This window comes from Pipistrellus kuhlii, unplaced genomic scaffold, assembly GCF_014108245.1.
Source record: "Pipistrellus kuhlii isolate mPipKuh1 unplaced genomic scaffold, mPipKuh1.p scaffold_m20_p_38, whole genome shotgun sequence".
NCBI classification, from domain to species: Eukaryota; Metazoa; Chordata; class Mammalia; order Chiroptera; family Vespertilionidae; genus Pipistrellus; species Pipistrellus kuhlii.
Genome location: NW_023425538.1, coordinates 4,914,443 through 4,928,211, shown reverse-complemented (window position 1 = coordinate 4,928,211; position 13,769 = coordinate 4,914,443). Strand labels below are relative to the sequence as shown.

Genomic DNA, 13,769 nt, shown 5'->3' with positions numbered 1-13,769 from the left:
CCATCCTATCTTTGTATCTTTTGAAATATTTTATTTATTAAATTGATTGGGTTGACAATGATCAACATGAACATATAGGTTTCATATGTGGGTTTTATTTTATAAGATCTTTATTTTGCACCATGTGATCACCACTCAGAGTCAAGTATTCTCCTGACATTATATTAGGACCCCTTCTCTCACCTCCCCCTTTCCTTTGGCAACTACCACACTGCTGTTTGAGTTCATAAGTTTCAGTTTTATATCTCACACATGAGTAAAATCATATGGTTCTTAGCTTTCTTTGACTGACTTACTTCACTTATCATAATATTTCTCAAGGTTCATCCATGTTGTTGCAAAAGGTGCTACTTCATCACTATGTATATGTACCACATCTTCCTTATCCAGTTCTCTATCACAGGACACTTAGGTTGTTTCCATGTTTTGGCCACCATGAATAATGTTGCAATGAATATGGGAGTACATTATCTTTTTTAAAAAGAAATCTTTATTGTTCAGATCATTACAATTATTTCTCTTTTCCGCCCCCCATAGCTCCCCTCCACCTGGTTTCCACCACACCCTCTGCCCTTACCTCCCCCCCACCCCCGCCTGCTGTCCTCATCCACAGGTGTATGATTTTTGTTCAATCTCTTCCCATACCCCACACACAGACACCCCTTTCCCCCTGAGAATTATTAATCCCCTCCCATTCTATGCCCCTGATTCTATTATATTCACCAATTTATTCTGTTCCTCAGATTTTTAATTCACTTAACTTTTAGATTCATTTGTTAATAGATATGTATTTGTTGTTCATAATTTTTATCTTTACTTTTTTCTTCTTTTTCCTCTTTGTAAAGAACACCTTTTAGCATTTCATATATAATAATACTGGTTTGGTGGTGATGTACTCCTTTAGCTTTTTCTGATCTGTGAAACTTTTTATCTGCCCTTCAATTCTGAATTAAAACTTTGCTGGGTAATCTTGGTTGTAGGTTCTTGCTATTCATCACTTTGAATATTTTTTGCCACTCCCATCTGGTCTTCATAGTTTCTATTGAGAAATCAGCTGATAATCATATGGGTGCTCCCTTGTAGGTAACTAACTTCTTTTCTCTTGCTGCTTGTAAGATTCTCTCTTTTTCTTTTGCTCTTGGCATTTTAATTATGATGTGTCTTGGTGTGGTCCTCTTTGGATTCCTTTTGTTTGGGGTTCTATGTGCTTCCTGGACTTGTAAGTCTATTTCTTTCACCATGTGAAGGAAGTTTTCTGTCATTATTTCTTCAAATAGGTTTTCAGTTTCTTGCTCTCTCTCTCTCTCTTCTTCTGGGATCCCCATAATTCTGATGTTGGTTCGCTTGAAGTTGTCCCAGAGGCTTCTTACACTATCTTCAACTTTCTGGATTCTCTTCTCTTCTTGCTTCTCCAGAAGAGTGTCTTTTGCCTCTTTGTATTCCAAATCTTTGATTTGATTCTTTCATTCTTCTAGTCTGCTGTTGGGTCTCTGTATAATATTTTTTATTTCAGTCAGTGTATGTTTAATTTCTAGTTGGTTTAATTTCTTTTCATATCCTTGAGGGTCTCATTTAATTTATTAGCCCTTTCTAGGAAATTCTTGAAAAACTTTATAACTGTGGTTTTGAATTCTATATCCAGTCTTTTGTTTTCCTCCACTTCTTTTGTTTGAGGTCTCTTTCCTTTTCTTGGCATTTTCACTGCTTATGCAAAAGCAGTTGTGTGGAGCGTGGTCAGGTTTGTAGAATGTGCAGGGTGGGGCCTCAGGGCGGGGTGGGGTCTTAGGATGTCAGTAGGCTGGGATGTGGCAAACAATGATGGCTTCCGTCAGCTGTCTCTTCCTTTCAGCATTTTCAAGTCCCTGTGTTTCCAAGTCCCCATGTCCCTGCACTCCAGAGCAGTAAACAATGATTGCTGCATGCACCTCTGCAAAAAAGTCACCCTCACTTTTGGACCCGATGGCCGACAGATCAACTTCTCTCCGTAGGCATCTGCGTTCCCCCGTGATCTCAGAAACTGGATTTCAAAGTGATCTGAAGTTTGTTTCCCTTCTGGTTGAAAAAAAGCCACGCACCCAGTGGCCTGCCACCATCCGGATTCACGTGCCTCCGTACCTAGGCTTCTCAGCTTTTCAGCGCTTGTGCTCCTTTCTCTTTCAGCCAGCTTTCCCGTGGTTTTGGGTGATAGATGTTTTGTCTTTTATTTGTAGTTTTGAAATTGTTGTGCGAGGCAGCAGATTAGTCACTCACCTATGATGCCATCTTGGTTTTCTCCTGGGGGTGCATTATCTTAGCAAATACATGATTTCAAGTTTTTCGGGTATATACCCAGAAGTGGGATTTCTATGTCATATGGTAGCTTTATTTTTAATTTTTTGAGAAATCACTGGACTGTTTTCCATAGTGGTTATACCAGTCTACATTCACACCAGCAGAGAATGAGGATTCCCTTTTTTCTACAACCTCCCAATACTTGTTTTTTTGATAATGGCCACTTTAACAGATGTAAAGTGGTATCTCATTGTAGTTTTGATTTGCATTTCCTTAATTGCCAGTGAGGTTGAACATCTTTTCATATATGTATTTGCTAATGATGTCTTCTTGGGAAGAGATGTATTTTCAGGTCCTTTGCCCACTTTTTTGATTGGGTTGTTGTTTGTTTGGTTTTGAGTTATATATTTTGGAAATTAAATCTCTGTCAGATTTGCAAATATCTCCCATCTGATTGGCTGCCCCTTTGTTTTTCATATCAGTTTATCTTGCTATGCAGAATAATTTTAGCTTGATATAGTCCCATTTATTTACTTTTGCCTTTATTTCCCTTGCCTTTGGGGTCAAGTTAATAAAGTACTGTCTCTGACCAAAGTCCATAACTTTGGTACCTATATTTTCTCCTGTGTAACTTAGGTTTTTTACATTTTGAATTATTTACAATATTTTTTGTACATGGGAACAAACTGTAATCCAGTTTCATTCATTTGCATGTGGCTTTCCAATTTTCCCAGCACCATTTATTGAAGGGACTGTATCTACTCCATTGTATGTTTCTGGCTCCTTTGTCAGAAAATTACCTGTCCATATACATGTGGTTTTATACTGTTCCATTGATCTGTGTGTCTGTTTCTCTACCAATGCTGTTTTGATTATCATAGCTCTGTAGTATAAATTGGAGGGTAGCATAAGACCTCTAGCTTTGTTATTTTTTTCCTCAGAATTGCTTTCACTATTTGGGTCTTTTGTGGTTCTATACAAATATGATGATTTCTCATTCAATTTCTCAAATAAATGACATTGAAATTTTGATGGGGATTGCATTAAATCTGTATATTGCTTTGGATTATATGGCCATTTTAACTATGCTGATTCTTCCAATACATGAACATGGAATATTTTTCAATTTTGTTGTGTCTTTTTTAATAATGCTTTGTAATTTTCAGCATATAGGTCTTTCACATCCTCTGTTAATTTATTCTTAGGTATTTTATTCTTTTGGTTGAAATTGCAAACGAATTTTTTTTTCAATTTCTTTTTCTGAGGTTTTGTTGTTATTATTCAGAAAGGCAATGGATTTTTGCACATTGATTGTGTATCCTTCAATTTGACTGTATTTAATAATTGTTTATAATCTTTTTTGTGTGGAATCTTCAGGGTTTTCTATTTACAGAATCATGTCATCTGCAAAAAGTGACAGCTTGACTTCTTCATTCCCTATTTGGCTGCCTTTTGTTTCTTTCTCTTGCCTTATTGTTATTGGTAGGACTTCCAGCACTGATAAATAAGAGTGGTGAAAATGGACATCCTTGTCTTGTTCCTTACCTTAGGAGAAAAGCTTTCAGGCTTTCATCATTGAGTATGATTTTAGCTGAAGGTTCCTCATATATGGCCTTTATTATGTTGATGTACTTTCCTTCTATTCCTATTTTACTGATTGTTTTAATCATAACTTGATGCTGTAACTTCTCAAATGCATTCTCTGCATCTACTGATAAAATCATATGATTTTTATTCTTTTTGTTAATGTGGTGTATTATGTTGATTGATTTGAAAATGTTGAGTCATCCTTGTGCCCCTGGAATGAACTCCACTTGATCATTATATATATATTTTTGGATATACTGTTGTATTCTGTTTGCTAGCATTTCATTTAGGATTTTTACATTAAAAATGTTGGCCTGTCATTTTCCTTTTTGTGTGCTATCTTTGCCAGATTTTTGTATCAGGATTATATTGGCTTCATAGAAAGTATTTGGATGTATTGCCACTTATTTAAATTTTTTTGGAGGAGCTTGAAAAGGAAAGGTTTTAATTCTTCTTTGAACGTCTGGAAGAATTCACTGGTGAAGCCATTTAGTCCTGAACTTTTATTTTCTGGGAGGTTTTTGATGGTTGTTTCAATTTCCTCATTGATCAGTCCAAAAGGAAGGTAATATATTTCTAGGAACTTATCCATCTCTTCTAGTTTATTGAATTTGGTGGCATTAAGTCTTTCATAATATTCTAGTATGATCCTTTGTATATCTGTGACGTCTGTGTTGACGTCTGTCACATTTCTGATTTTGTTTATATAGGTCTTTTACATTCTTTCCTTAGTGAGTCTTGCCAAGGGTTTATCAATTTTATTAATCTTTCAAAAGTACCAGCTCTTTGTTTTATTAATTGTTTGCATAGTCTTTTTTGTTCTATTTTTCATTTAATTCTGCTCTAATTTTTATTATTTCCTTTCTTCTGCTGACTTTGGATTGCTTTTGTTCTTTTTTAATACTTAAAGATATGATGCTAGGTTGTTTATTTGGGATTGCTCATGTTTCTGCAGATAAGCCTGTAATGATACAAACTTCCCTTTTATTACTACTGCATCCTAGAGATTTTTATATGTTTTATTGTCATTCTCATTTGTCTCTGTATATCTTTTGATTTCATCTTTTATTTCTTCTTTGACCCTTTCACATTTTAGTAATATGTTGCTTAATATCAATATATTGTGGGTTTCTTTACTTCCTTTTTGTAGCTGATTTCTAATTTTAAGGCCAGAAATTTCTAATTTTGTGGTCAGAAAACATGCTTGGTATAATTTAAATATTTTTAATTTTAAAATATTTTTTAATTGATTTTTTACAGAGAGGAAGGGAGAGAGATAGAGAGTTAGAAACATCAATGAGAGAGAAACAACAATCAGTTGCCTCCTGAACGCCCCCCACTGGGGATGTGCCCACAACCAAGGTACATGCCTTTGATTGGAATCAAACCTGGAACCCTTCAGTCCGCAGGCTCATGCTCTATCCACTGAGCCAAGCTGGTTTCGGCATATTTTTTAATTTGTTCATTCCAGTTCTGTGATCCAGCATATGTTTTATCCTTGAGAATGTTCCATGTGTTCTGTAAAAGAATGTATACTCTGATGTTCTGGAATGAAATTTGTAAATGTCAATTATGTCCACTTAGCCTAGTCCTTCCTTTTAGGCGAATATTTCTTCATTGATTTTTTGTTTGTTTGATCTGTCCAGAGCTGTCAATAGAGTATTAAGGTTTCCAACTATGCTTGCGTTCTGATGTGTTTCTTTAGTTCTGTGAATAGTTTTATATATATTTCAGTTATTCTTGGTTGGGTGTTTATATATTAAGAAGTATTATATTTCTCTCTTATTATCTTTGTTACCTTGAAATCTATTTTTCCAGCTATAAGTATGGCTACACCTGCTTTTTGGTAGATGTTTGCTTCAATAATCATTTTCCAGTATTTTACTTTGTTTATATTTTTAATTAATAATTTAAAAAATTCTTTATTGTTGAGAGTATTACATATGTCCCCTTTTCCACCCATTTTCCTCTACCACACTGCCCCCACTCCACAGCCTAGGCCTTCACCCACTTAATGTATGTGTCCATTGGTTATGCTTATATGCATACAGGTTCTTTGATTGCTCTCTTATACACACATACCCTGTCCATTCTCACTGAGCTTCTCTTTGAGGTTTGACAGTTTATTCCATGTTTCTATGTCTCTGAATCTATTTTTATTCATCAGTTTATGTTGTTCATTATATTCCACGAATGAGTAATATCATGTGATATTTATCTTTCTCTGACTGGCTTATTTTGCTTATCACAATGCTCTCTAGGTCCATCCATGCTGTTGAAATGGTAAGAGTTCCTTCTTTTTTTACAGCAACATTGTATTCTATTGTGTAGATTTACCACCATTTTTTATCCATTCATCTGCTGATGGGCACATAGGCTGTTTCCAAATCTTAGTTATTGAAATTGTGCTGATATGAACATAGGGATGCATATTTTTTATAGGTATTTCAGATTTCTTGGGATATACTAGTATTCTCAGAAGTGGGATTACTAGGTCAAAGGGGAGTTCCATTTTTTATTGTTTTTTATTGTTTGAAGTATTACAAATAGTAGTACATATGTCTCCTCCCCCCAACTCCATTAACCTTCCCCTGGCCTCCCCTACCCCCCGGCACATTCCCTCACCCCTCTTTCCCCAGTGTTTTGTGTCCATTGGTTATGCTTATATGCATGCATATAAGTCCTTTGGTTGATCTCTTACTCCACTCCCCCAACATTTCCCAGGCTTCCCACTGTTATTTGACAATCTGCTTGATGCTTCTCTGCCTCTGTATCTATCTTTTTGTTCATCATGTTATAATGTTCATTATTATCCATAAATGAGTGAGATCATGTGATATTTTTCTTTCATTGCCTGGCTTATTTCATTTAGCATAATGCTCTCCAGTTCCATCCATACTGCTGAAAATGGTAAGAATTCCTTCTTTTTTACAGCAGCATAATATTCCATTGTGGAGTTGTACCACGGTTTTCTAATCCACTAATCTGCTGATGAGCATTTTGGCTGCTTCCAAATCTTAGTTATTGTAAATTGTACTACTATGAACATAGAGGTGCATATATCCTTTCTGATTAGTGTTTCCATTTTCTTGGGATATATTCTTAGAAGTGGGATCACTGGGACAAATGGCAGGTCCATTTTTAAATTTTGAGGAAACGCCATACTCTTTTCCAAAATGGCTGCACCAGTCTGCATTCCCACCAGCAGTGAAGAAGGGTTCCTTTTTCTCCGCATCCTCTCCAGCACTTGTCATTTGTTGATTTGTTGATGATAGCCATTCTGACAGGTGTGAGGTGTCACCTCATTGTCCTTTTGATTTGCATCTCTGAGATGATTAGTGACTTTGAGCATGTTTTCATATGTCTCTTGGCTATCTGGATGTTCTCTTTTGAAAAGTGTCTATTTAGGTCATTTGCTCATTTTTGATTTGGTTATCTTCCTTTTGTTAAGTTTCATGAGTTCCCTGTAAATGTTGGAGATTAAACCCTTATTGGAGTTAACATTGGCAAATATGTTGTCCCAGGTAGTGGCCTTTCTTGTTGTTTTGTTGATGGTTTCTTTTGCTGTGCAGTAGCTTTTTTTTTTTTTTATGTAGTTCCATTTGTTTATTTTCTTCTTAGTCTCTCTTGTTCTAGGATCTGTATCTGTAAAGATATTTCTATGATATATGTCTGCAATCTTTTTGCCTACGGAGTCTTGTAGGATTTTTATGGTTTCCCATATTATGTTTAAATCTTTTAGCCATTTTGAGTTTGTTTTTGTGTATGGTGTAAATTGGTGATCTAATTTCATTTTTTTTTTGCATGTATTGGACCAAATTTCCCAGCACCATTTATTAAAGAGGCTATTTTGACTCCATTGTATGCTCTTGCCTCCTTTGTCAAATATTGAGTATAGTAGCTTGGGTCCATTTCTGGATCTTCTATTCTGTTCCATTCACCTACATGTCAGTTCTTGTGCCAGTACCAGGCAGTTTTGAGAACCGTGGATTGGTAATATAATTTGATGTCTGGTATTGTGATCCCTCCAACTTTGTTCTTCTTTATCAGGATAACTGAGGCTATTTGGGGCCTTTTTTAAATTCCAGATAAATTTTTGAAGAGTTTTTTGGAGATCTTTGAAATATGCCATCGGTATTTTAATAGGTATTGCATTGAATCTATAGATTGCTTTAGGTAGTATGGACATTTTAATGATGTTGATTCTACCAATCCATGAACTTGGTATATTCTTTGATTTGTTTATATCTTTTTTTCAATGCCCTGTAGTTTTCCGAGTACAGGTCTTTTATGTCCTTGGTTAAGTTTACTCCTAGGTATCATAATTTTTTTTTTTTTTTTGTGTGTGTGTGTGTGTTTGTGTGTAATTGTAAATGCGATTGTTTTTTGTTTTGCTTTTTTTCATTTATCTTTCTGTGAGTTCATTATTGGTATATAAAAGGCCATCGATTTCTGGACATTATTTTTTGTATCCTGCTACATTGCCAAATTCATTTATTAGTTTCAGTAATTTTTTGATGGACTCTTTGGGGTTTTCTATGTATAGTATCATGTCATCTGCAAATAAGGACAGTTTTACTTCTTCTGCAATTTGAATGCCTTTTATTTCTTCTTCTTGTCTGATCACTATGACTAGTACTTCTAATACTATGTCGACCAGGAGTGGTGAAAGTGAGCATCCTTGTCTTGCTTTTGTTTTTAGGGGAAATGAGTTTAGATTTTAAACATTGAGTGTGATGTTGGCTATAGGTTTGTCATATAGGGCTCTTATTATGTTGAGGTATAATCTTTCTATTCCTATCTTGCTGAGGGTTTCTATCAAGAAAGTGTGCTGGATTTTGTCAAGTGCTTTTTCTGCATCAATATATATGATTATGTGATTTTTATCTTTGTTTATGTGATGAATCACATTTATTTTCTAATTTTTATACTTCATTTATTTATTTTTAAATTTATTGATTGATTATGGTGTTACATATGTGTCCTTATTCCCCATTACCTCTCTACACCCCCCTCATGTCTGTGTCCATTGGTTAGACTTATATGCATGCATACAAGTCCTTTGGTTGATATCTCCCCCCAGCCCTATCCTCCCCTACCTTCCCTCAGAGGTTTAATGGTATGATTGATGTTTCTCTGACTCTGAGTCTATTTTTGTTAATCAGTTTATGTTGTTCATTAAATTCCATAAATGAGTGAAATTGTGTGATATTTATCTTTATCGTCTGGCTTATTTCACTTAGCATAATGCTCTCCAGTTCCATTCATGCTGTTGCAAATGGTAAAAACTCCTTTTTTTACCGCAGCATAGTATATCATTGTGTAAATATACCACAGTTTTTTAATCCACTCATCTGCTGATGGACACTTAGGGTGTTTCCAAATCTTAGCTATTGTAAATGGTGCTGTTATGAACATAGGGGTGCATATGTCCTTTCTAATTAGTATTTCTAGTTTCTTGGTCTTCCTTTTGTCTTTTTTTTTTTTTAGCATATTTGCTTTTATTATATATGATTGTTATTATTTTATTGTTTAAAGTATTACATATAGTGATAATATGTCTCCTGTTTTCCCCCTTTTACCACCACCAGCACCCCAAGCCCCAGCACATGCCCTCATAATCCCCAATGTCTATGCTTTTACTCATGCATACAAGTCCTTTGTTTGATCTCTTACCCACCAATTCTCCCCTATCTTCCCGCTAACATTTGACAGTCTGTTCAATACTTCTTTGCCTCTGTATATATTTTTGTTCATCAATTTATGATGTTCTTTATATTTAACAAATGAGTGAAAGCATGTGATTTATTTTTATCTAACTGGCTTATTTTGCTTAGCATAATGCTATCCAGGTCCATCCATGATGTTGCAAATGGTAAGAATTCCTTCTTTTTTACAGCAGCATAGTATTCCACTGTGTAGATGTACCACTGTTTTCTAATCCACTCCTCTGCTGATGGGCACTTAGGCTGCTTCCAAATCTTAGCTATTGTAATTTGTGCTTCTATGAACACAAAGGTGCAGATATCCTTTCTGATTGGTGTTTCTGGTTTCTTGGGATATATTCTTAGAAATGGGATTACTGAGTCAAATGGAAGTTCCATTTTTAATTTTTTTTTTGATGAAACACACATGTTTCTTTCACACTAAGAACAGTATACAGTACAAAATTAAGGCTCTATTCAGACAGAATAAGGCACAACAAAGTGGGAGGACTACTTTGCCTCCTTAGCAACAGAAAGTCTCATAAATGTCAAGTTCTGGCTTCTGACAGGCAACCTAGCTATATGGTAAAGGGTGGCGGATGGAGAGTCTCAGCCAGTCAGTCCTTTCGGAAGTGCTTGGCGAGCGCATCCAGCAGCTCCTGCTTCCTAATCCTGCCCTTCAGTCCAGACACCCTGAAGACTTCCTTCACCATGGGTACCATGAGCTTACCCAGCGTGCCCTTGTTGGCATGGGCCTTCAGTTCTTCTTCCGATAGCTCCTTCTTGGCCCTTTTGCTTCTGGCACTTTCATCATCTTGTTTCCGCTTGGGAACTTTCCCCTCAGGGTTGTAATCTGGTGGGTAGACAAGCTCCTTAAACTCATCCACAATGAAGCCCAGTCTTTCGTCCATTGCTTCCACCTTCAGCAACTTCAGATCTTCTGCTTGTTCAGGCTTTGTCAAGTCCAAAGCCAAGGGCTCCAGGTTCCTGAAGTGCTGCTGCAGCACTGGGTTCTCAGAGCTGTCACTTCTGTATTTGAAGCGGAGCTTCTGCACAATAGCCTTCATCTTGTCTATCTGCTCTGGGTTTGCCTTGACTTGTTTAGGAAAGAGCACCTTCCGTTTATCATCAGCATAGGGCAAGAAGACAAGATGGAAGCCTGGGGGAGTCATCCAGCTCCTCTTCCTGTGGCATCAAGGCCACAAAATAAGGGGGGATGTTCTGGTGGGGGGTGTATCTGCACACTGCTACGACTTCCTTCTCCAGTTACTTGGTGAGCAGAGAACTGAACAGGGTTGAGCTCCCATTAACCAGGGACTCCTCGGGGTACACGAACAGGGAGGACCTCAGGTAATGGTGCTTCTTCAGCATTAGCAAAGGTTTGAAACCAATGAGAACCAAGCCTAGTTCATCAAACTGTTTGAGCTGCTCCATCTCCTCTTTCTCTAACACAATCTGACGACTCCCATAGATCTGGTGTCACTTGGTAGAAGCAAACTGCCTGCATTTACATTAAATGTCCACGTCTTGGTTTTCATTGGTTCATTTGTTTCCCAATAAAGCCTAATTGGAGGAGGTTTGAAAACCTTCTGGACCATATTATAAATTCCAACAGTGAATGCTATATCTTTGTTGAGCTTAAACTTCAACCTGATGAGCGGGCGCTTCCTGGTCTCCTTGGCTTGGACCTTCCTCAGCAAGTCTTCCAGCGTGCTCGACTCCTTGAAGTGAACCCCGAGGTCCTCGTCCTCTGCGGTGCTGATGATATCTCGGTAGAATAAGGATATGTTGAAGCCTCCACGTTTCCTCAGGTGCATCAGGTCAAGAAAGATACCTGTGTCATCAAGATCCCCAGCTTTGGTCCTGGCCCAGCTGGCTTTGGCACTGTCATTGCCATGGGGATCGTCTTCATTGGTGAACAGCATGATCCTCTTATGGCTCATCTTGACCTGGACATCGCTAAAGAGTTTGGCACAGACCCACAACACTTCACTCAGGGAGTAGTCACATCCACAGCCAATCAGGTCTAGGAAATGTTTATTTCCCTCCTGCCCCTTGAACTGTGCAAGCTCTAACACTCGTTTAGCACCTGGATTATCCAGCTCCTGTAAGATGCAAATATTTTTTAAATTCACTGAGTTTTTGTCCTTCTTGGTACCATAGAACACCACAGCCAAGAGATCTCCATCACTGATTATGATTTTACTGGTGTACACACTCTTGATACACTGAATGCTCATGTCAAAAGGAGTCATTTCATCTTCATCTTCTGATTTAAACATGGCACTAGAAGCATCAACCAAAAAAATCAAACTATCTCTTCCAGAATAGGTATATTCTCTGCATGCGTCCAGGCCTCCTCCTGCTCTTCTTCTTCATTGTCCTCGTTTTTGTAAAAAAAACTCCCACCCTGACATGTTGGTAATTGGTCACTCGAGTGCCAGGAAGAGATCTGCTGGGGCTGCAGGTGGAGTGTCCATTTTTCATTTTTGAGGAAATGCCATACTATTTTTCCTTTGTCTTTCCCCCCCATTTTTTAAATTGAGGAATTATATGTGTGCATATCTTACCACTCCCCCACCACTTCCATACATTCCCTCCCTCCCTCCCCAGAGTTTTGTGTCCATTGGTTATGCTTATATGCATGCATACTATTCCTTCTGTTGATCTCTTATCTCCCCCAGATCTCCCTAACCTCCCCGCTGTAATTTGACAGTCTGTTTGTTGCTTTACTATCTCTGTATCAATCTTTTTGTTCATCAGTTGATAATGTTCTTTATTACCCATAAATGAGTGAGATCATGTGGTGTTTTTTTTTTCATTGACTGTCTTATTTCACTCAGCATAATGTTCTCCAATTCCATCCAGGTTGCTGCAAATGATAAGAACTCCTTTTTTATGGCAGCATAGTATTCCATTGTGTAGATGTACCATAGTTTTTTGATCCAGTCATCTGCGGACAGGCACCTAGGCTGTTTCCAAATCCTAGCTATTGCAAATTGTGCCGCTATTAACATAGGGGTGCATATACCCTTTTGATTGGTATTTCTAGTTTCTTAGGATATATTCCTAGGAGTGAGATTACCAGGTCAAATGGGAGTTCCATTTTCAGTTTTTTTCAGAAACTCCATACTGTTCTCCACAGTGGTTGCACCAGTCTTCATTCCCAACAGCAGTCCATGAGGGTTCCTTATCCTCTGCATCCTTGCCAACATTTGTGATTTGTTGATGATAGCCATTCTGACAGGTGTGAGTTCATACCGCATTGTTGTTTTGATTTGCATCTCTCGGATAATTAGTGACTTTGAGTATGTTTTCATGTGCTTCTTGGCCTTCCTTCTGTTTTCTTTTGAAAAGATTCTATTTAATTCCATTTCCCATTTCTTTATTGGATCATTTATCTTCCTTATATCAAGTTGTATAAGCTGCCTGTAGATGTTGGAGATTAAACATTTATCAGTGATAACATTTGCAAATATGTTCTCCCATATAGTGGGCTTTCTTGATGTTTTGTTGATGGTTTCTTTTGCTGTAAAAAAGCTTTTTATTTTGATGTAGTCCCATTTGTTTATTTTCTCTTTAGTTTCCATTGCCCTAGGGGCAGTATCATTGAAGAAGTTCTTTTGGCATATGTCAGATTTTGCTGCCTGTGGATGCCTCTAGTATTTTTATGGTTACCTGTCTTATATATACTGGCCTATTGAGATTTTTAGATTCTTCCTGATTGAGTTTTGGAAGGTTATATTTTTCTAGGAACCTGTCAATTTCCTCCTCGTTGTCCAGTTTGTTGGAATAGAGTTGTTTGTAGTATTTTGTAATGATCCTTTGTATTTCAGCGGGGTCTGTTATTATTTCACCTCTTTCATTTCTGATTTTGCTTATTTGGGTACTCTCTCTTTGTTTCTTGGTGAGCGTGGCTAGAGATTCATCAATCTTTTTTATACATTGAGAGAACCAGCTCTTGGTTTTGTTGATCTTTTGTATTGTTTCTTTGGTATCTATATCGTTTATCTCTGCTCTGATCTTAATTATTTATTTCCTTTCACTTACACTGGGCTTTTCTTGTTGCTTTTTTCCTAACTCTTTGAGTTGTAGGGTTAGGTAATTTATTACCATTGTTTCTTGTTTTTTGTTTGTTTGTTTGTTTTTGTTTTTTTTGCAGTAGGCTTGTAGAGCTATGAACTTCCCTCTTAAGACTGCTTTTGT

General features: G+C 37.1%; 1 protein-coding gene across 1 annotated transcript; it reads right to left on the bottom strand.

Moving 5' to 3' along the window:
* Positions 1–9,993: 9,993 nt before the first annotated feature.
* LOC118702267 (X-ray repair cross-complementing protein 6-like) lies at positions 9,994–12,035 on the bottom strand. The gene is given in 3 exon segments (XM_045570935.1): positions 9,994–10,730; positions 10,732–11,041; positions 11,044–12,035. Coding segments are annotated over 3 exon segments (1,662 nt in total). The 5' UTR covers positions 11,846–12,035; the 3' UTR covers positions 9,994–10,180.
* Positions 12,036–13,769: the final 1,734 nt, after the last annotated feature.